The sequence below is a fragment of the Saccoglossus kowalevskii genome, chromosome 2 (assembly GCF_978046115.1).
Source record: "Saccoglossus kowalevskii chromosome 2, keSacKowa6.1, whole genome shotgun sequence".
Classification (NCBI taxonomy): Eukaryota; Metazoa; Hemichordata; class Enteropneusta; family Harrimaniidae; genus Saccoglossus; species Saccoglossus kowalevskii.
The window spans coordinates 45,701,220-45,724,783 of NC_140642.1; the positions used below are offsets into that span (position 1 = coordinate 45,701,220).

The window sequence follows — 23,564 nt, forward strand, 5'->3', positions numbered from 1 at the left end:
CGCACGCGAACCACGCAGACACGCACACGCTATGGTCGCCGAAGTGAAAATCATGAAAACTAAGTAATGAGTAGAGAAAAACCCAACTCAGGCATTGCTTGGAAATGGCACGGAATCAATCGAGCCACAGTCTGTATCTACTTCCAGCAGGGTACACAATTTGTCAACTGGTTGTAGCAACACATTGGTTTTAGTCTGTACTCTGCCCATTCGAACCAAACCCTTCCTGTCACGCATGACTTCAATGATCCTGCCCAATGGCCACGCATTCCTGGGTACTGAAGTGTCAACAATCAAAACAACATCCCCAACCGCAAGATTTCTTTGGGGCTTCAGCCATTTCTGCCTCTCCTGGAGCAAGGGCAAATACTCTGAGCCACCGCTTCCAGAATATGTTGGCGAGATATTGCACTTGGCGCCATCTGCGACGTGAATAGTTGTCGTGTTCCTCAAAGACTCCAGGCGGTAATGTACTATTTGACTGGAGCAACAGAAGATGATTTGGCGTTATAGCCCTTAAATCATTTGGATCCTCTGACACCAAAGAGATGGGACGCCCATTAAGGATTGATTCAACTTCGCACAGAAGGGTGGCTAGTGCTTCATCATCTAGACGAACTGTCTGTTCTTTAAAGAGAGAAAACAGAATCTTCCTAACAGTTCGTATTTCTCTCTCCCAAATACCACCAAAATGGGATCCTGCAGGTGGATTGAACTTCCACTCTATGTGGTCTTGGTGGAGAACTTTCCCAATCTTTGTGTGATTCCATTCATCAATTTGATTTTGCAGCTCATGTTTCGCACCCACGAGATTGGTTCCATTATCCGATCTCATCGTTCTAACATTGCCTCGCCTGGCTTTAAATCTCCTGAATGCATTGATGCAGGAGTCAGTATCTAAGGAATGTGCAACTTCTAGATGAACTGCTCTACTTGTCATACAAGTAAATATTACGCCATACCTCTTTAGTATGGAGCGGCTACGTTTAATTTCCAATGGTCCGAAATAGTCAACACCTGTGTGTGTGAAAGGTGGATTGTCTGGCGTTATTCGTTCAACAGGTAAGTCTGCCATCTTTTGTTGACCAGTCTCAGCTCGGTATCGTCGACAGGTCACACACCTGGATACAAGCTTTCTCACTGCTGTGTTAGCACACAAGATCCAGTATTTTTGTCTGAGTTTGTTCAGCATGGACCTTCTACCTAAATGCCCCAACGATCTATGGATATCTTGCAAAATAATGTTTGATACCGGAGAATCCTTGGCATGACCACTGGATGTTTTGTATCATCTGATAATCTTGCACGACCTAAGCGCCCACCGACTCGGATGAGACCATCTTGAAACAGTGGATCCAGTCTGTACAAGCGACTTGCATGCTTAACTGCATGTTGACCCGACGTCAAATCCTTGATCTCCTCAGAAAAACATTTACCCTGAACATAACCCAATATGGTACATTCTGCTTTGTGTAAGGCATCTACAGTGAGACACATATGTTTAAGAACCTTCTTGGAATGAGTCAACACAGCTGCTTTCAAAGCTTTCTTTCTTTCCTCAACAATCTCCTCTATTTCATTGCAATCCATCACCGTCTTACTCACATCTTGTCTCAACTCTTTGCGCTTCTTCACCCAATGCTGGAGATTATTCTTGGCTGTTAGGATCCAAGCCACCTCTACCTTAAGCTTCATCCAGCTTGAAAAATAAGACAAGATTCTGTCCACTCCACTATCTGTTCTGCTGACTATCACTGTGTTAACTTCCCTTTTCACCTCTGGATCATCGCATGTAATGACCATAGACACATCACATCTCGGCCATTGTGATTGAGGATTCCATAGGAACCCTGGGCCATTGAGCCATCGCTCTCTGTGTATGGTATCATCCACCCTCAAACCTCTCGATGCATAATCCGCGGGGTTGTCCTTTGTATTTACATATCTCCACTGAGATACATCCGTACCTTCAGGCGATTCGCAACAAATGTATGAAACCGAGTGGTCTTGTTTGCACAATATCGGATGACTGCCATGCTGTCAGTCCAGAAAAAGGTTTCATCAATAGTGTACTCTATCTCTTGCTTAATTAATTTATCCATGTGTACCGAGAGTGTAGCAGCAGTCAACTCCATCCTGGGAATGCTTATCTTCTTTAGTGGTGCAACTCTGCTCTTCCCTACTAGAAAGACACAATGAATTAACCCTTGTTGATTTACCAAGCGGAGATATGACACCATACCATAGCCTCTCTCACTGGCGTCTGAGAAATTGTGTACTTGACACGAAACCACCTTTCCAAAGTCGACTGGCTTAAAACACCTTGGTACAGATATCTTCTTCAACTGTGGAAGGTCTACTTCCCATCCATGCCATTTCTGTAGGTCCTTCTTGTTGATTTCATCATCCCAGCCGATGCCCTGGTGGCACAACTCTTGCAAAAGGATCTTGCCGGGCAGAATAAAGGGAGCTGCCAACCCAATTGGATCGAAAACAGAACTGACCACTGACAAGATGCCTCTTCTAGTTGGGGGTTTGTCTTGAATATTAATCTGGAATCCAAGAGCATCTGGTTCAACCTTCCAATGTACGCCAAGAGCTCGCTGTGTTGGAAGATGGTCACGACTCAGGTCCAACTGTTTCACATTCTTTGCCCTGGCTTCATTAGGTACCGATTCCAAAACAGCATGACTATTACTAACCCATTTGGTCAAGTTGAAACCTCCTCAACGACATATCTCAATCAGATCCTGGACCATGGATATCGCATCTGCTTCAGTCTCATATGATTTGAGACAGTCGTCTACATAGAAATTCTTGAGAACTGTGTGGACAACATCAGATTTGAACATTTCATTATTATCTATAGCAGTTTGGCATAAAGCTGTGTTTGAGCAGCTAGGTGATGATATGGCACCAAACAAATGAACTGCCATCCTACACACCTCCGGGTTACGACTTAAATCACCATCCGGCCACCAATAGAATCTAAGACAGTCCATATCGTCTTCTGGAACTTTCACTTGGTGAAACATCGCCTCTATATCGGCCATCACAGCCACAGGTTCTTGTCTGAATCTCATAAGTACGCCCAAGAGACTATTTGTCAGGTCAGGCCCTTGAAGCAACAAGTCGTTCAAAGACAGACCAAGCCATTTTGCCGAACAGTCGAAAACCACACGAATCTTGTCTGGTTTATTGGGGTGATAGACACCGTGATGGGGTATGAACCATACTTTTCCGTCATTCCGATCAAGCATTTCAGATGGGACACGAACAGCATATTTCTTTTGGATAATATCTTCCATAAACGCCTTATAATGGGAATGGAATTTAGCATCTATCCTCAATCTCTTTTCGATGCCCTTGAGTCTTTGTCTAGCATATGCTTTATTGTCTGGCAGCTGTACATCAGCTCTGCGAAAAGGTAAACCTATTTCATAATGACCATCCACAAATTTCATAGAACTATTCACCTTCTCTACAAATGCTTTGTCTTTTTGAGAACATTCTTTCCTATCGTCAAGGTTACGTTCAGGAAAGTCCATGTTTATGGCACTTCTAACCAACTGGTCTAACTGTTTAAGCTCCTCCTTGGCTTCCAGTGCAACAACGATTGCCCGGTTCACTGTAAGACAGTTCCGTACACCATCAAGCATTTCCCCGCAGCTCTCACGAACTACGTTCCATATAATCCATCCCAACATAGTTCTTGCCGCATGTGGACTGCCACGTGGGCCTGTAAGTATCTCTACTGGTGTGTAAGCATCTGGTACACCATTTCCTATAAGCAGTCCAACATCTGCGTTTATCTTTGGTAGATCTATATTGCACAGATGTGGCCATCTTGAGATATCATCCTTTGTAGCCATATGATCAAGGGAAACTGGCATTCTGTCTTTAGTGTACGCTAATGGAATCTTAACTGTATTAGTGCAGTTCAGGTCGCTGACCTCCAAACCCTTAATGATGAAAGTGTTCATTGTGTGGGGTATACCCATCGTATCTATAGTGATTTTGGCTCTATTGCCTCCTGCACCCAGTTTCCTCATCAGACTTTCGGTACAAAAAGATACGCTGCTCCCTGGGTCCAGAAAGGCATATGTTTCTAAAGCTATAGTACCACCATTGGCTTTGACAAGTACAGGGATAATGGCCATTGTACTTTCATAATTACCAGCCCCCATAGGGTCACCGGATTCTTTATCAACATTCACACATGCAGTCATCGCCTTGTAATTCTCTGTCTTATGTGAGGATATCTCTTGTGTTTGCCTATTATTCTTTTTGTAGTTGGGATCATGAAGGACGGTTGGGTGATGAGCTTGACACTGGGTACAAACTGCTCTATTTCTGCAATTTTTACTGAAATGCCCTGGTCTTAGACAGCCGAAACAGATGCCCTTTGACCTTAAATTCAACCTGACTTCTCGAGGTTCCTTACATAATTTCTCACATTTCTCCATGGCATGCTGAACATCTTTGCAGAAAGCACAGGGTCTTTCAAACGATAGCCTTGCTGGTTGGCTTTGAGCCTTGGTTTCACTTTGAGGTTGGTCTCTTACTGAACTACATTGATCTGGCTGATTGGGAGCTCCTTTGTCCTCTGTTTTGACAGAAGCAACATTAGTAGCATAACTTCCCTTTGCTTTATTGGAGTAGGCATGTGATTTGTTGCCAGCACCAGTTGTATTTTCGATATGCATAGCTTGTTTTCCAAACATGGGGTCATTCACCTTTTTAGACTCTGCTTTCACAAATTCCACTAAAAGCTTAAATGTGACAGACTTCCCTTTCTGTTTAGCATCATGGACTTTACTTCTCCACTTGTCATGCATATAATATGGCAGCTTCTGTACCAGGGCTTTCAGGTGATTGTGGAACTCCATTGTTTTTAAGGCATCAATGCTCTGTGTGGCATGCTCGCACTCGCATAGGAATATGGCGAATTCATCCAGTGATTTTGCATTATCCGCTTTGATGACTGGCCATCCTTTGGCTTTCCTTAGATATGCGTTGGCGATCATCTCTACATTACCGTACCTCTCCTCAAGTTCCTTCATGGCAGCAGGATAGCCTATATCAGCATCCAGGTAGCTGTAACCAATCACTATTTTGTTAGCCTCGCCTACTGTTTATTGCTCCAAATAATTCATCTTTTCCTCCATATCGTCTGTAACTGACAATATTCGGGCATTGAATTGACGGATGAATCTTTTATATTCCATGCAATTTCCACCAAACTTCTTTACATCAGACTGAGGCTTTTTTAACTCCCTGACCACTGCCAGCAAGCCCTCCTCAGATGACCCACCACTCACCACAGAGGAACCATGATGAGCATCACCAAGGGGTCCACCGCGAGAGCGCACACTACGTGCATCACGCACGCAGGCATCACCCATGCCACCACCATCACACACAAGATCGACCCCCATGCCTGAACGCAATTCTGATTCAACATGACTAGGCTTTACAGCTGAATCCCTACCTAAATCTAAACCTACACAAGGACCCCCAATAAAATTCTGTTTACTATACCTATATAAATTGTCATTACTTGTTGAATAAGCATGCATCTGAGAATTAGTGTTGCTGTGAATGCTGGGTGCTTCTCTCTGTTCAGCAGCCTCCATCTCAAGTAGAACTTGCCGTCTTGCTTTGCTCACTGCCATTTCGGTTTCAAGTTGCAACTGTTCTTCTCTGTTCTTCAACTGCAGCATCTCTTGTTCAATCGCCTGTTTCCGTTTAAGGTTGGTGGCTCTGGCTAAGAGCTCGGCACTCTTTTGATCTTCCATGGCTCTTGCCATTACTAATGAACTAAGATGGGATTGAATAGAACTTGCATGTGACTTTCTGGAACGAGATGAGGTAGCTCTACTAATCTGGGAAACACTGTCCCCTGATTTTACATTAGCGGCGAGCAGCTTTCTTGCCTCACGCTCTTCATCGCGTATCCACTTTGTTGTTTTAGCCTTGACATCTTGATAGAACTTGTTATGTGGAGCATACCACTCAACATAGTCTAAACATTGTTCATCAGATGAAAGATATTGTTTGTATTGATCGTGACTGTCCAAAAAGTCCTTGTATAATCCAATGTTAATAATAATAATAATAACTTTATTGCATCCTTAGAAATACCATGTTTCTATCAGTTAATAGCAATAAAGATTAGTTGTGATAACTACTACTACAAAAAGAAAGTTAGTTGTTAAAAAAAAAAAAAAAAAAAAAAAATGTTTGAATACTTCTCTCAGTGATCTCAAATCAGTCTCCCTATTTGTTATTAGGGATATCAAAAGATCTGACCTTTCATTAAGCTGTTTGCACAATGCAGTGCGGTTCTTGTATTTAACTTCTCGGAAATATTCTCTTCCTTTGTCAGTTGGGTTTCTTACCCTCCTTTGGCTTAACAGGGCTTCCATGCCATTCATCATTTCATCAGTGGATGCATTTAGTTTGTCAAGTTGTTCATCCATCTTAAGATACTTGCTTCTATCTGGAAAACACTGATCAAATTCAGATGTAATGTTAATAATACCAGTGATAACAGTAAACTATGACCGTGAAGGATGTCGCTGTACCAAATTTCGTCAATGTGTGTAGTGGCTATAAACAAGTTTCTTGAAATCTATGTTGAGTCCCGTATTATCAATGACTCATAGAAATGTTTATAAACACTGCCGACAGCTGGATTTCATCCTCGCCAATGCGTTCTTCATAAAACTTGGGAGACGTATATTCAGTATATAAATGCCTTGACCTTTATTTATCGTATTACAACCAAGTAGTATATGTTGTACCATAACATCTCACTCGAGCCACAGTAAAATACATCAATCACAAAGTGATGAATTCAGATAGAACGATTGACTGTAAATCGAATAGACAAAGTACAATAAATGCGTTTGTAAACAAATACGGCACACAAGATTACACAAGTGCCATGCCAGCTTAGTAATGTCTAAGTACACAACAAATGTTCGCATAAATTACAGGCTCAAACAAAGCGAAAAACATTAACAATATTTCGTCACAAACTTTGAAAGCAGGCAGAAACACGCCTTGCTTAATAACATGAGGTGAGCAATGTCGTAGAAGGTGCAGTGTGAACGATTGCATCACCACTAAATAAAGTATTTCTGACGACTTCAATGGATAGCATCACCCGATCACATAACAAACAAGCTCAAAGGGGGAACTAAACTTAGTTAAGTCATAAAGTCGTTCTTACCGAAATTTATAGATCAACCCAGCACATCGACCACTACGATGAAGTAAATAACGGTGATATATCTAAGTTTCTGGCTTCAAAACACTGGCATGTCACGGCAACCATGCCGACTCCAGAACTTTCTATCTGTTTGTTATTTCCAGTTTCTCAACTCCAATAATGGCATAGTCAGAACTCGTCAATAGATGGCGCTAGATTGTCAAATGCCCAACTAAATCAGATATCATGCTATTACAATATAAGTGAAAGTTGTCTTAAATGAAGTGACAATAAAGGTATACAGAAAACATTAATAATAAAATACAAAAGGGTAATGACTCTGGATTTAGGCCGCTACAATTCTATTAATATGAGAAAGCTGTCTTTAGTTCCGGGCTCCCTAGCCTATTATTTTATTAATATGAGAAAGCTGTCTTTAGTTCAGGGCTCCCTAGCCTATTATTCTATTAATATGAGAAAGCTGTCTTCAGTTCGGGCTACCTAACCTATTATTCTATTAATATGAGAAAGCTGTCTTTATTTTGGGGTTCCCTAGCCTATTATTCTATAATCCACTTATTCCCCTGATTAGAGACCAAAAAATAATCCTAGTATAATTATAATTGTGTAAGTTAACGATGACAAATTATGTCATCATTACAGATAGTAGTTAAATCACATTGAGTAGAATTGTTTATCTCTCTTTAATTTATAAACCTGATCAAATCAGAGATTATTTTGATATTTATCAGAATTGTTGTTATAATTTAAATACTTTGATCTTTGACTTTAGGTAATAAATTAGACTGTTTTGGAGTTGCCTTTGCTGTGGTTGCAGCATGTCAAGTGTTGGCATTCCATGATGTACATTTATCTCTTTCGGAAGACCATGCTTGGGTTGTATTTGGTGAAAATCAAAATGAAACTGCTGAAGTCACGTGGCATGGAAAGGGCAATGAAGATAAACGTGGTCAACCAATTACAATGGGTAATCATTATTAATTACAATAACTACACTATTGCTTCCCACCACTATTATTACTCACTGAGATTTTGTTGAGGTACCAACTAAATTTGTTTTTTATGTTAACTATTTCAGCAAGAGCAAATTGTTTTTGATGTCTTGTTCTTCATTTTAATTTTGTAGGTGTGGCTGAAAAAGCGTGGTTGTATTTAAATGGACATGCAGTTGTATGTAATCGTGAAATGGAGGTGGCTGCCATTGTATCAGGAATAAACCCATCTATAAATGCAACCACTGATAGTACAGAGTTGGCATCACTACAACAGGTATAAACCAACAAAATATAATATTTTAATTTAATTAATGTATTGACATACAATGCAACTGTGCATGTAACCAGTTGAGTGAATACATACCATATGACTGTGTACATATAATGTGACTGTATACATACCATAGGACTATGTGTATACCATGTGACTGTATACATACCGTGTGACTGTACATACCATGTGACTATACATACCATGTGACTGTATACATACCATGTGACTGTATATATACCATGTGACTATGTACATATGCCATGTGACTGTATACATACCATGTGACTGTTTACATACCATGTAACTATATACATACCATGTGACTGTATACATACCATCTGACTGTATACATATCGTGTGACTGTATACATACCGTGTGACTGTATACATACCATGTGACTATACATACCATGTGACTATACATACCATGTGACTGTATACATACCATCTGACTATGTAATACCATTGACTGTATACATACCGTGTGACGATGTACATACAGTACAGTTCTCGCGGAAGCTTTGGCTTCACTTCAGCTTCACCTTCGCTTCAGCATCGCATCATTATGGCATTGTTATGGCTTCAGCATCGCTTCAATGTCGCGACATTAAAAAGTTAGGCGATTATCGCTTCGCTTCATTGTGGCCTCATTATGGCGACAATGTGGCATCAGCATCGCTTCATCAAACAAAGAAGTACTGTACTCATTTCCCCCAAACCTCTTGACCGCTTCCGCTTTTGACCGGTCAATTTCCGTTTTATTTTCGACCGTGCAACAATTCGGACTACTAAAAATTTTCTGGTTTTCATAGATCACGGTTACTAGTTTAGTTACTAGTTTAGTAACCGTGCATAGATGTTGAACAACCGTCAAAAGTTCAAATACTTTTTGTTTTAACTATCTATAATTATATGCACCCAATCTGACCCTTTGACCTAGATTTGGCTGGGATTGAATATTTTATTTTAGACAATATTCCGACGTGACTCACTGCTACAAAATGTTTTCAACAGAAGTACAGCATGGTTGTCTGGGTTTCTTTTCCTGATTGTGTTGAGTTTACGATTTGTATAATTATTGTTGTTTCCCCCAAGCAGAAGACAAGCCGAAGGACCATGAAGCTAAATAGAATTCCCACGCATGGACGTGGACTGAGTGAAAGAAAATATTTGTGTATTTGTCAATTTTGTATATATTTGGTATGACCGAATGATCGTAAATACCTAGAAAAATCTCGTCTTTCGTTAATAATTTCATTTGTTTGAAATGTCTACCGACCGCAATTTGTTTCTCCAAACGGTCCCGACGTCCGTCATTCAACACAATCAGCATTTATTTATCGCAATTCATGGGGATCATGTCCCGTAATTTGCGGGCTGTAAAACCAAATAATTAAACAAGTACTATTTATTGTATTTTTGTTTTACCTCGCGAAACTACAACAGAGCATAGAGTTTTCGCGGTTAAATAGTCGCCTTGAAATCGATGGAACTTCAACTACTAGTATCCATTTCTCACCTTGAAATAAAAAAATCGAAGAGCATCGGGGATATATTATTAACCAGTCTTACGAATCGCTAGCTTTATTTTATTCGAATTTATAAAATTCACGAGTTTTCGACATTTGTTGGCAACTTCCGCGCTAAAATGGTTGAAAATGTGGGTGTGGTTTTCTCGCAAAGTCCTGTTGATAATACGGACTAATATGGTTCTGTGACCCAGGTCATGCTCCGATCAGGTGACTCTCAGCCAATCAATGATGTTGTAACAAAACATATTTAACGCAAATTGAAGGGTCGTCGTACCATCCAATCTCCATCGTCGATTCACAAAGGTTTTTTTTGTGCTGTGACAGGCTTCGCAATATTCACTGGAAAACATCGGTATATTTTGACAAACGGATGGGATTTTACCTCAGTTCAAAAAAAAGAAAAGAAAAAACAGGGCTGAGATACAAATCAGTTTTGCAAGTTGGGAAATAAGGTAAACCAGACTGGGGTCGATGATTTTCAGTATCGAAGGACTTCCATGTGAATCATGATTTTCAAATTGTTCATCGGCTGGTGACCAAATATTTACGGCCACACTAAATGGACACGTTTTTTTTCTGAAGCCCAATAAATTATTTCTGCATGTCAAGTGCTATTCGATTTTTTACAGGGCATGGCTCGTTTTCATTCGAAAATATGTTTGTGAGAATACTTTTAAAGTACGTATAGATCGAGCTCAGATCACTGATCGTGACTTAATTTTGAGAATTGGTTGTCAAATTTTACCAGACCGACGCCACCACAACCATCCAATCATATGTTGGAAATGTACGCACTTGTTTTGGAACTTTGTATCAAGATGACTGCCGACGCACCCGGCGGCGTACGTGTGTGTTGCATGTTTTAGTAGTCCGGGCATGGGGTCGGACTCGACTAAAACTAAACGAAACACAGAAAAATACCACCGAAATGAGGAATCTGAATCTGCTCTTCTAGCAGAAAATAAAATGAGCGAAAAAAGGTAAATTTTATAACAAGAACAGTTTCACTTCGTATACAGCAAATTGTGTTGTATCAGAACGACGATTGCATCGTGTGATTTGAATTTATCACGATTTTCCTTCCAGTCAATATGAAACTCGTCACCTTGCTGATTGTAATGTACTTCGCAAAGTTTTTGGTGCCCAATACTCGCAACACTAAAATAATTAAACAAGATATCTTTTTAAAATGTCATTTTACTCTTGATCATATTATTTTATTCGCCTTGAATTTCAAATCGATTACATATCGAACTTCTGTACATGTTTTTGTCTACTGCCCTTCTGCGTGCAAATAATGAGGTCATACTCATGTCACAATAAGTTGAAGCTGATGCCATGTTGATGCCATGAGACTGCGAAGCTGAGGCCACGATGATGCCACAAAATAGCGAGGCGAACACAGCTTCAATTTTCAATGACGCGAAGCTGATGCCACAATGATGCGATGCTGAGGCGACAATGAAGCCATGCGTAGGCGACAATGATGCCACAAAAGCCAAAGCTTCCGCGAGAACTGTACTGTACCATCTGTTTACATACCATGCGACTGTATACATACCGTGTGACTATGTAACATACCATGTGACTGTATACGTATCATGTGACTGTTTACATACCATGAGACTGTATACATACCATGTGACTACATACCATGTGACTATACATACCATGTGACTGTATACATATCATGTGACTATACATACCGTGTGACTATGTACATACCATGCGACTGTATACATACCATGTGACTATGTACATACCATGTGACTATGTACATACCATGTGACTTTACATATCATGTGACAATACATACCATGTGACTGTATACATACCGTGTGACTGTACATACCGCACGGCAAATGTTCAATGCGTTTTGTACCATCCAATATACACTTTATCTCCGCACGAGGGCGCAATTTCAAATTGAAAGAAAAACTAGCATACACGCTATTACCATTCTATGACCTCAATTGACCCACCAGCCTCATTCCTAACTTGATACTGGAATTCTCGTTTTTTTGATGTATTTAAAGTTTTTTACCCGGATCGTTTTAACCATTTCAATAAATAGTTATAGACTATAATTGATTATGCGAAATTACTGCATTTTTGGTGGTTTTTGGCCTACTCCTCTCACTGTTATGTTAGAATTACCGCGAGAGTGCCTCCTATGGATTGTCAACATGGCGGCTCACAAAGTTACGTTCGGTAAGTCCTTTTTTTTTACGTTTTACACACAAAAAAAGCAATTTTTAGAAAATAACGTTCGATTTCTTCAATTGTTGGTGCCTTTTTTGTTGCAATAATGCTGGTCGTGAAAATGAAAAACGTAATTTTGTTGGGGATTTCGAGAGCTTTACAACGATATGTAGATTGACCATATACACATTATGTCCCTCATAGGAGTAGTGAATAAAGTATCATAATGTATTTTGTCATTAATTTGCATACCATATATTCACTATTGAGATAATATATACACTATTGAGATACTATGGGTATAGGGATAAAATGAACATTTTCCATGTATCTGTTTTTGATACCAATGCATTTCATTCGTTTCTCTCAATATTATTTTCTGACATATTATTCATAATAAATTATGTAATATTAAAGTGAGAATATACTAAATATAGTTAATAACAAATGATTTTCAAAAAAAATGTGCCACGCCCCCTCCACTTGCCCCATTTCTCCAGTAAACGTGACACACATTGATGTGTTTGAAGTTGAAGAATTAATACCTAGAAAATAGTGTCATTACAAATTTGACAATTTAGGCTGACTTTAGAATAGTTTTACCAAGTGTAAATAATAATTTATTATTATGACAGATTTTTTATATTAAATATTGAGATTAGTTTAATAACAAATGATTTTCAAAGAAAATGTGCCAGGCCCCCCCTCCACATGCCCCATTTTTTACAGTCAAAGACTTCATAGAAAATAGTGTCATTACAAATTTGACAATTTAGGCTGACTTTGGAATAGTTTTACCAAGTGTAAATGATAATTTATTATTATGACAGATTTTTGATATTAAATATTGAGATTAGTAATGCATCTTGTGTTTTGTTTCAGATCTTTTGTGCTGAACTTACCATGGACAGTTTGCATGTGACGAGTGATACCTGGCTTGATTTTATATACAACATGGAGATGTGATGCACATAGTGTTTTGTATTCCTTGTGTGTGCCAAATAAAATTTCAAAATGTGATTCAGCAGAATCCAACAAATTCACTTCAATGTGTTCAGTGTATTTAATTTCAAATGCTAGTGAAGCTGCTTCAAGTTTCTTATCAAGTTTGTTAAGATCATCCTTTTTAGTAACTTGAAGTAACTTTGCTGAATGATTTGCTTCATTAATTTCAACCTTGGTATCAAATTGGTCGACCAGTTTTGTTTCATGTTGCTTCACATCATGTTTTTGATCTTCAGATAACTTTGCAAACTTTTGTATAAATTCCAGTTGTTGGTCGATCTTTTGAGCCTCGTTGAAGAGCTTGTCAATTAGTTTACCCACATTTCTCAATTTAGCATGAAGGTGATCCATAGTGTATTCATTTATGGGGTCATACTTTATAAGAGGATGATTACTCTGACCATTACTTTTTTCTTCTGCCCATGAATTCATATCCGCAAGAGTGATAGACATATCCCATTCATGATTTAGATTGTGACATTTATGAACTGTAGCCAAACATAAATTGCAGAAAAAACTGGTACTCTTCCTCTGCAAGACCAAACTTTTATACTTTTCATCTCGTTCCAGTTTTCTACAGTATTTCATCCCCTTTATACCATGTTGGGCAAATTTTTCAGTGCATGCCAGAACAGGAAGAATATCAACTTCTATCAGTGCATCACTCTCTGGGGCATTTATAATGGCAAATGGAATGCGGCTTGCATCAGAAGACTGGATTTGGATTTCTCCATACTTCATTACCATTATATTTTATCAGACGTATAGCACCACTGATGGCAAATACTTTGAAATTTTGGGACACTCCCTTGAAATCTTGGAAAGTGTGGCCACCCTCACCTACAACTATTTCTAACTTCTGTCTCTCATTTTCATCATCAAGGCCATAATCCAATTTCTTTTCAGTCAATATGTTGAGGACACTTCTCCAAACCAGGCCTTCAATATCATGAACAAACCAGCCCTTTTTATCTTGAGAGGCAGTTTCTGACACCATTTCAAATTATTTCACAAAGTGGTTAATTTGAGAATTCTTGAAACATTTTCTTGTGTTCTCAGAGATTTCTCTAAACCATCATTGTCAGATTCAGATAGACCGCCCCCTAGATGGATAAATATGTGTTCTGCTTCAGAATCATTCCATAATTTAGTGTCATTTGTAGTCTGATCTAATTTCTGGGAAGATGGTGCTGCTAATAAAGCCAATTTAACAGAAGGAGGCAGAATATCTGATGTAATGGCTTCCTTGAAAAATGATACAGATAATACTGATTTGGCAAATGTTTTATCTTTATTTAATCGTAATTGCCAAAGGGCACTCTCATCAAATCCAGACAACTTTTCACCTACTGCCTGGTACTGATTTAAGATTTTACTGATGTAGGCTCGACTCCCAGTGGCTTTCTTAGAAATTGCTGATCTTTTCGTGCTAAATAGAACTGCAAGAGAGACTTCCAAATATTTCTTTGAATCAACCCATTCGTGACCCTTTAAATTTTCCAGCAAATTTCTCACCACTTGTCTTACTTGAGATGGCCCTTTTTGAATGATCAAATCGGAAAGTTGCCCTATTTCATTAGCAACGAGCGATCTCGCCTTCATCAGCTTAAATCTGTGAAAAGCACGGCTGGCAATAGAGCTTGCCGTCATTCCCATAACGAACAAATCATTCGACGCGATAGCATAAAATCGCCTACAAACCATTCGAAGTGAGCACATCGTTTTAACTTTCTCGAACTGTGATATATAGTCATCACTGTCATTAAAAAAGCAACAAAACCCGAATATTCGAGTCAAAGTCTCGGAAGAAAGATCAGAAAGCGAACGACCTTATGTGCCGACGGACAACGTCGGCGATCGAGTGAGCAGTTGAAGCCAATTTCCCATGTAATTTTGCGGCTAAACTTGCCTGCTTGACTCTTTTGGATACTCTTAGCATGATTGTGTAGGAATACGTGCAGAAAATGTGATATTGGTACAATAAATCGCACGATAAGCACATGGAAGGCTAACCCGGAAACAACTCAAGCGCTAAAAACGGTTTTTGCGCAGAACGATGCCAGAATTTCAGTTCTGCGCATAGCAATATGCGTTGGTACAGAACGTGTTGAATTCTGGGTAAAACCTTGTACCGTGTACCGTGTACCGTGTGACTGTATACATACCATGAATATACATACCATGTGACTGTATACATACCATGCGACTGTATACATACCATGTGACTTTACATACCATGTGACTGTATACATACCATGCGACTGTATACATACCATGTGACTATGTACATATATCATGTGACTGTATACATACCATGTGCCTGTATACATACCGTGTGACTGTATACATACCATGTGACTGTATACATACCATGTGACTGTATACATACATGTGACTATGTACATACCATGTGACTTTACATATCATGTGACTGTACATACCATGTGACTATACATACCATGCGACTGTATACATACCATGCGACTGTATACATACCATGCGACTGTATACATACCATGCGACTGTATACATACCATGTGACTATGTACATATACCATGTGACTGTATACATACCATGTGACTGTAATACCATGTGACTGTAATACCATGTGACTGTATACATACCGTGTGACTATGTACATACCATGTGACTATGTATGATATATTGAAGATAATATTTGGTAATCGTAGTCCTAAATAACTATTAAAAATAGCTAGACGTTTCGAGCAATGGCTCTTTATCGAATGCTCGAAACGTCTAGCTATTTTTAATAGTTATTTAGGACTACGATTACCAAATATTATCTTCAATATATCATACTTATCAGTCCGAGCAGCGTTTATTTATTTATGTGACTATGTACATACATAAACCCATCTATAAATGCAACCACTGATAGTACAGAGTTGGCATCACTACAACAGGTATAAACCAACAAAATATAATATTTTAATTTAATTAATGTATTGACATACAATGCAACTGTGCACGTAACCAGTTGAGTGAATACATACCATATGACTGTGTACATATAATGTGACTGTATACATACCATAGGACTATGTGTATACCATGCGACTGTATACATACCTTGTGACTGTACATACCATGTGACTATGTACATATGCCATGTGACTGTATACATACCATGTGACTGTTTACATACCATGTAACTGTATACATACCATGTGACTGTATACATACTGTGTGACTGTATACATACCATGTGACTATACATACCATGTGACTATACATACCATGTGACTGTATACATACCATCTGACTATGTAATACCATGTGACTGTATACATACCGTGTGACGATGTACATACCATCTGACTGTTTACATACCATGCGACTATATACATACCGTGTGACTATGTACATACCATGTGACTGTATACGTATCATGTGACTGTTTACATACCATGTGACTGTATACATACCATGTGACTACATACCATGTGACTATACATACCATGTGACTGTATACATATCGTGTGACAGTATACATACCGTGTGACTATGTACATACCATGTGACTGTATACATACCATGTGACTGTATACATACCATGTGAATGTATACATACCGTGTGACTGTATACATACCGTGTGACTGTATACATACCATGTGACTGTATACATACCATGTGACTGTATACATACATGCGACTGTATACATACCATGTGACTATGTACATACATGCGACTGTATACATACCATGTGACTATGTACATACCATGTGACTTTACATATCATGTGACTGTACATACCGTGTGACTGTACAGTACTCATTCCGCTCAACCTCCCGCTTTTATCGCTTTTTTTTCCGACTGCTTATCCCTTAATTTCCGATCGCTCGCTGCTTTCCGACCGGAAACCGACCGCTTTTTTTTCGCTCGCTCGCATTCGCTTTTGTTCGCTCGCTTTTGTTCGCTCGCTCGCTCCTGCTATGGCTGGCTTCAGAAACATCGTCCGCTTGCCAACCGACCGCTGGAGTAACAATGATCGTACATTGTATGTATAAACTTAAGTTTTTATTTGTAATAAATTTAGGTTTTAATGAAGATTCAAAACACAACGCCTTTTGCTTCTCTGTGTTGGAACAAAGACGCCTTCAAATCACTTGACACATTGTATTGTAACGTTTGCTACGCAAGTCGAACTGTGACCTGTATTTACATATTTACGTCCTTGTGTGTAGTTCAACTATATATAACTGGTCAATCGCGATATGTATTGAGTACTAGTATTTGTGTGTTGTGTGTGTGTTTCTGTGTGTGATTTTGACTAAATTTATTCCGAACGGCGCTCAAAATAATTTGACACCCTTACTCAATTTGCATAAGTAATACGAATGCTGTAGTTCAGAAAATCTATTGGTTAACTTTTGCTCGTGTCTGGGTGCGCAAAACAAAACTGCACATATAATTATCGCATAGCTGAATTTCTACAAATCAATTGGACTTAAACTACTAATATAATAACTGTGACGATTAATCGCTTGTCTGAGTACATGCGGCGACGAATTATTGGATTGGCAGCAGCCGGACGAAAAATGAAAGAGATCTCGGAACAGTTAATTTGTTGAGGAAAACAAAACAAACGCAGCCAGTGATACATTTTGAAAACAAAAATACAAAATAAACGCAATCAGAGGCGCCGACCACGCGCGTTGGAAATAAATAACGTGTTGTGACAGTCTCACCAAACTCTTTCACTCGCGCAATATAATTATGTTATTTCCCAAAGCACTTATATTTAATACATTGACAAAAAACACCGCAAGAAAAATGTAAATCAGGCTTGTAATTACTAGTAACTCTACTCGAACGCAATGTTGATCACTGTAAAAGTGGATAAATTCGAACCGTCATCAAATTCAAAATTCAAGCGATCTCGTTGAATGTCAAAAATAAACTTGATGTTTAGAAAGACAAAAACAACACCATATTAGAGTGCAAAAAAGTTAGCAGCAAAGAACGAGAAGTGCATGTGTGAAAGCGATAAGTGAACTCGAGGAAAATTATCCTAATGTGAGAACAAGCCATATACCCGCGGAGTACTCGCTAAAACATCGAGAAAATGTGCCATTTCAAAGGGCACCCTTACAAATTATGTCTGCGATTGTGTGAACATGATAACGTGCAAACAAGGAACAGAGCTCGTGGTCCACAAGGAAACTTAGCGATGACGCAGTTAGATGTATACGGCTGTTGTAAACAGAGACTCCTTCGATCTCATACAAGCAGGTTCACGTGGCTGTATCATTTTCAACTATTACCAACAACGCTATCATGATAACAAAGACATTATGAAATTCTTTTGTTTTTATGTAGAAAAATACAGTAATTTTACCAAGTAAAATCATATTTATTAAAATTGTTGTTCATACATGAGTTGTCGAATACACTACATAGTTTGTAATTTCATCCAGCTCCTTTCAGTCACGATTCAAGACAAATAAAAGGCACAAATATAGATAATATAGCAAATTATTTTTTTCTGTAATATTCGTGTGTAATCAGTAATTATGAAAAAAAAATATGGGTACATATGGATTTCGTTATGAATTATTCTTAATATCAATTTCTAAAATATTTTGTCAAAATCAGGTTTTTTTCCAGGTTTTTTTCCCCCAAAACGAAAGAAACGAGAGAAGTTTTTTTTTTTATTATTATTTATTGGGAACAGAAATTCTTTATCGTAGTGCTTCGCCTCGGTTGACAATGAGCTCTTCGGGTCGCTAAAACTGTATGTCCACCTCTGTTGGGGTGAACATTTGTATTATTATACTGAATAAATCTTATAACAGAAATGGTGGCACTCAATCATGGCAATCTTCCAGGTCATCGTTAGAAAGATTTTCGGAGGCAAATTTAATCTTGAAGGATTGCAGGAAATTGACCCTTACCGATTCATATTTATGAATTAATCGGGATTCAGATACCATAGTGTTTGTAACAGGAAAAAAAAACGCTTTCGCGTCGGACTTTTCATGCAAACATTGTGAATGGTTCCCCGACACTGATTCCTTTTTAACTTTCAATTTCTCTAAGACGCGGCAAACCCTGCTCATGACCGGAGACGTCGTCAAGATGCAGGTGCGATTCCTCTTAGCAACGCGTTCTATTTATTTCCAAAGCGTGTGGTCGGCGCCTTTGATTGCGTTTATTTTGTTCTTTTATCTATCTATCACTGGCAGCGTTTGTTTTGTCGCGTCTCACAACTTAATGTCCAAGCTAACTTTGTTTTGGCTGTAAGTGAACTACGTACAGCTGATGAAAGTATTTCGCCCAGAGTTCGCAAAAAACGGAATACTCTGCAAAATTTGAATCCTTTATTTTATAACGAAACATTGGGCGCAAAAATAAAAACCATAATTGTAATTCAACAAGTTCATGTAACGTGTTAGTCCGCTTGCCAGCCGCCTAGTTAAATAACGCGATCTCCATTGATGTCGGCTTCGACAACTTCGGACAAGTAAGATGGGCGCTGGCCGACATTACATTTGCAAGTATTGTATTTGTTTGACAAATTGTACACTACGGTCATTCTATAACAATCGATCAGTCATTTATTTTCACAGTCTTACTATTCCTGCAGATATTCTTCAATTGTTATAGGTGCCACGGATTTTAACATAACTACAACTTGACCCGTGTTAAACCCAAACCATGTGTTCATGACAACCATCACCCTACACACGGTTACTCAACGAATACCGTACTCTACAGTAGACATTTTTCGCTCTCCACCAAAAATAGAATGGTTTTATTTCATATTAGTTGTGTCTGTGTCTGTTTCAGTGTCGTATTTGATTTCACATGTTTGGTTCGATCTTGTTTATGGTGGACATTATTACTACGCGTATGTATTATTACCAATTTTATATGGCCGTGTGATCCACCGTATTTTTTCAACGGTCGTTCTATAAATTTCTGATTGTATTGATTCTTATTTTAACATCATAAAAAACAAAAATGATACACTTGTACATGAAACAGTAGGTAATGAACTGTAAATGCGGACGGTTCCGCTGTCAGGCGAGCGAGCGAGCGAGCGATTGCGCGAGCGGATACTTCCGGATTTGCGCGGTTGAAAAAAAAAGCGGAAATTGCGCGGTCGAATTGAACAAAGCGAGCGAAAAAAAAGCGATCGAAATCCGGAAGCGGGCGGGAGGTTCGGCGAAATGAGTACTGTACTTACGATGTGACTGTATACATACCATGACTATACATATCGTGTGACTGTATACATACCATGCGACTGTATACATACCATGTGAATGTATACATACCATGTGAATGTATACATACCATGCGACTGTATATATACCATGTGACTTTACATACCATGTGACTGTATACATACCATGCGACTGTATACATACCATGTGACTATGTACATATACCATGTGACTGTATACATACCACGTGACTGTATACATACCATGTGACTATACATACCATGTGACTGTAATACCATGTGACTGTGTAATACCATGTGACTGTATACATACCGTGTGACTATGTACATACCATGTGACTGTACATACCATCTGACTATGTAATACCATGTGACTGTATACATACCATGTGACTGTATAATACCGTGTGACTATGTACATACCATGTGAATATGTACGTACCATGTGACTATATGTACCATGTGACTGTATACATACCATGTGACTGTATACATACCATGTTTCTGTACATACCATGTGACTACATGCCATGTGACTATACTTACCATGTGACTGTATACATACCGTGTGACTATCTACATACCGTGTGACTATGTACATACCATGTGACTATGTACAGACCGTGTGACTGTATACATACCATGTGACTGTATACATACCATGTGACTGTATACGTACCATGTGATTATACATACCTTCTGACTGTATACGTACCATGTGACTATGTACATACCATGTGACTATGTAATACCATGTGACTGTATACATACCATGTGGCTGTATACATACCATGCGACTGTATACATACCATGTGACTGTATACGTACCATGCAACTGTATACATACCATGCGACTGTATATGTACCATGTTACTGTATACATACCATGTTACTGTATACATACCATGTTACTGTATACGTACCATGCAACTGTATACATACCATGCGACTGTATACATACCATGTGACTGTGTACATACCATGTGAATGTATACATACCATGTGACTGTATACATACCATGTGAATGTATACATACCATGTGACTGTATACATACCATGTGAATGTATACATACCATGTGACTTTGTACACATTCCATGTGACTTTGTACATACCATGTGAATGTATACACACTGTGTGACTGTATACATACTGTGTGACTATACATACCGTGTGACTGTATACATACCATGTGAATGTATACATACCGTGTGAATGTATACATACCATGTGATTGTATACATACCATGTGACTGTTTACATCAATTTGTAGAGATGAGTAATTTGATGCAAATCTCTATTCATGCAGGAACTTCTGTGGCTTCTTTATGATCTGGGATTCTTGGAAAAGTAAGTATTATGTCATACCTTAATTGTATGCAACACAATTTTTTTGAAATACTAATGTATCTAGCTTGTGTCTTCTATGCATTAATGAATACTCCATCTAAAGCTAGAACAGACAGCTACATGTTATAGGCAGGGGTTTTGTTAAAAATATTTCGAGATGATATTGCTGCTATATATCACGATATTTAGACAATCTAAGTATCATCTAGAGCTAGAACAGACAGCTACATGTTATAGGCAGGGGTTTTGTTAAAAATATTTCGAGATGATATTGCTGCTATATATCACGATATTTAGACAATCTAAGTATCATCTAGAGCTAGAACAGGCAGCTACCAGTTATAGGCAGGGGTTTTGTTGAAAATATTTCGAGATGATATAACTGCTATATATCACGATATTTAGACAATCTAAATATCATCTAGAGCTAGAACAGACAGCTACATGTTATAGGCAGGGGTTTTGTTGAAAATATTTCGAGATGATATAACTGCTATATATCACGATATTTAGACAATCTAAGTATCATCTAGAGCTAGCACAGACACCTACCAGTTATAGGCAGGGGTTTTGTTAAAAATATGTGAGATGATATTGCTGCTATATATCACGATATTTAGACAATCTAAGTATCATCTAGAGTTTGAACATGCAGCTACATGTATGTGAGATCCCACATTCTTTTCAGCTTCTAAATTGCGCCGTAGTTTATAGTTTTAATTGTCTAAATATCGCATGGTTTATAATATAGATTGTCTAAATAGCTAGCTGAATATCGGCGTACTTTACTCCAGGTATATTGTATTGGTACTTTGTGGTTGTGTCTACTTTCTCTATGGATAAGTAGATAGACCAGGTATACTGTCTTGGTACTTTGTGGTTGTGTCTACTTCCTCTATGGATCAGTAGATACTTCAGGTATACTGTATTGGTACTTTGTGGTTGTGTCTACTTCCTCTATGGATCAGTAGATACTCCAGGTATACTGTCTTAGTACTTTGTGGTTGTGTCTACTTCCTCTATGGATAAGTAGATACTTCAGGTATACTGTATTGGTACTTTGTGGTTGTGTCTACTTCCTCTATGGATAAGTAGTTACTCCAGGTATACTGTCTTGGTACTTTGTGGTTGTGTCTACTTCCTCTATGGATAAGTAGATACACCAGGTATACTGTCTTGGTACTTTGTGGTTGTGTCTACTTCCTCTATGGATCAGTAGATACTCCAGGTATACTGTCTTGGTACTTTGTGGTTGTGTCTACTTCCTCTATGGACAAGTACATACTCCAGGTATACTGTATTGGTACTTTGTGGTTGTCTACTTCCTCTATGGATAAGTAGATACTCCAGGTATACTGTCTTGGTACTTTGTGGTTGTGTCTACTTCCTCTATGGATCAGTAGATACTCCAGGTATACTGTCTTGGTACTTTGTGGTTGTGTCTACTTCCTCTATGGATCAGTAGATACTCCAGGTATACTGTCTTGGTACTTTGTGGTTGTGTCTACTTCCTCTATGGATCAGTAGATACTCCAGGTATACTGTATTGGTACTTTGTGGTTGTGTCTACTTCCTCTATGGATCAGTAGATACTCCAGGTATACTGTCCTGGTACTTTGTGGTTGTGTCTACTTCCTCTATGGATCAGTAGATACTCCAGGTATACTGTCTTGGTACTTTGTGGTTGTGTCTACTTCCTCTATGGATCAGTAGATACTCCAGGTATACTGTCTTGGTACTTTGTGGTTGTGTCTAC

General features: G+C 38.6%; 2 protein-coding genes and 1 long non-coding RNA gene across 3 annotated transcripts in view; 2 read left to right on the plus strand and 1 right to left on the minus strand.

Moving 5' to 3' along the window:
• LOC144349284 (menin-like) overlaps positions 1–23,564 on the plus strand; it is a 59,155-nt gene that overhangs the window by 18,544 nt on the left and 17,047 nt on the right. The window contains exons 2-4 of the mRNA XM_085507632.1: positions 8,010–8,204; positions 8,364–8,506; positions 21,768–21,808. Of these exons, the coding sequence (XP_085363758.1) occupies positions 8,010–8,204; positions 8,364–8,506; positions 21,768–21,808 (379 nt within the window). The remainder of the gene's footprint in view (positions 1–8,009; positions 8,205–8,363; positions 8,507–21,767; positions 21,809–23,564) is intronic.
• On the minus strand, positions 1,204–6,482 carry LOC144352901 (uncharacterized). The gene is given in 4 exon segments (XM_078009730.2): positions 1,204–2,037; positions 2,220–2,722; positions 2,942–6,086; positions 6,402–6,482. Coding segments are annotated over 4 exon segments (4,563 nt in total).
• On the plus strand, positions 11,993–13,283 carry LOC146749031 (uncharacterized). Its single transcript, XR_014931496.1, has 2 exons — positions 11,993–12,249; positions 13,123–13,283. It is a non-coding gene; the product is annotated as an uncharacterized LOC146749031 (long non-coding RNA).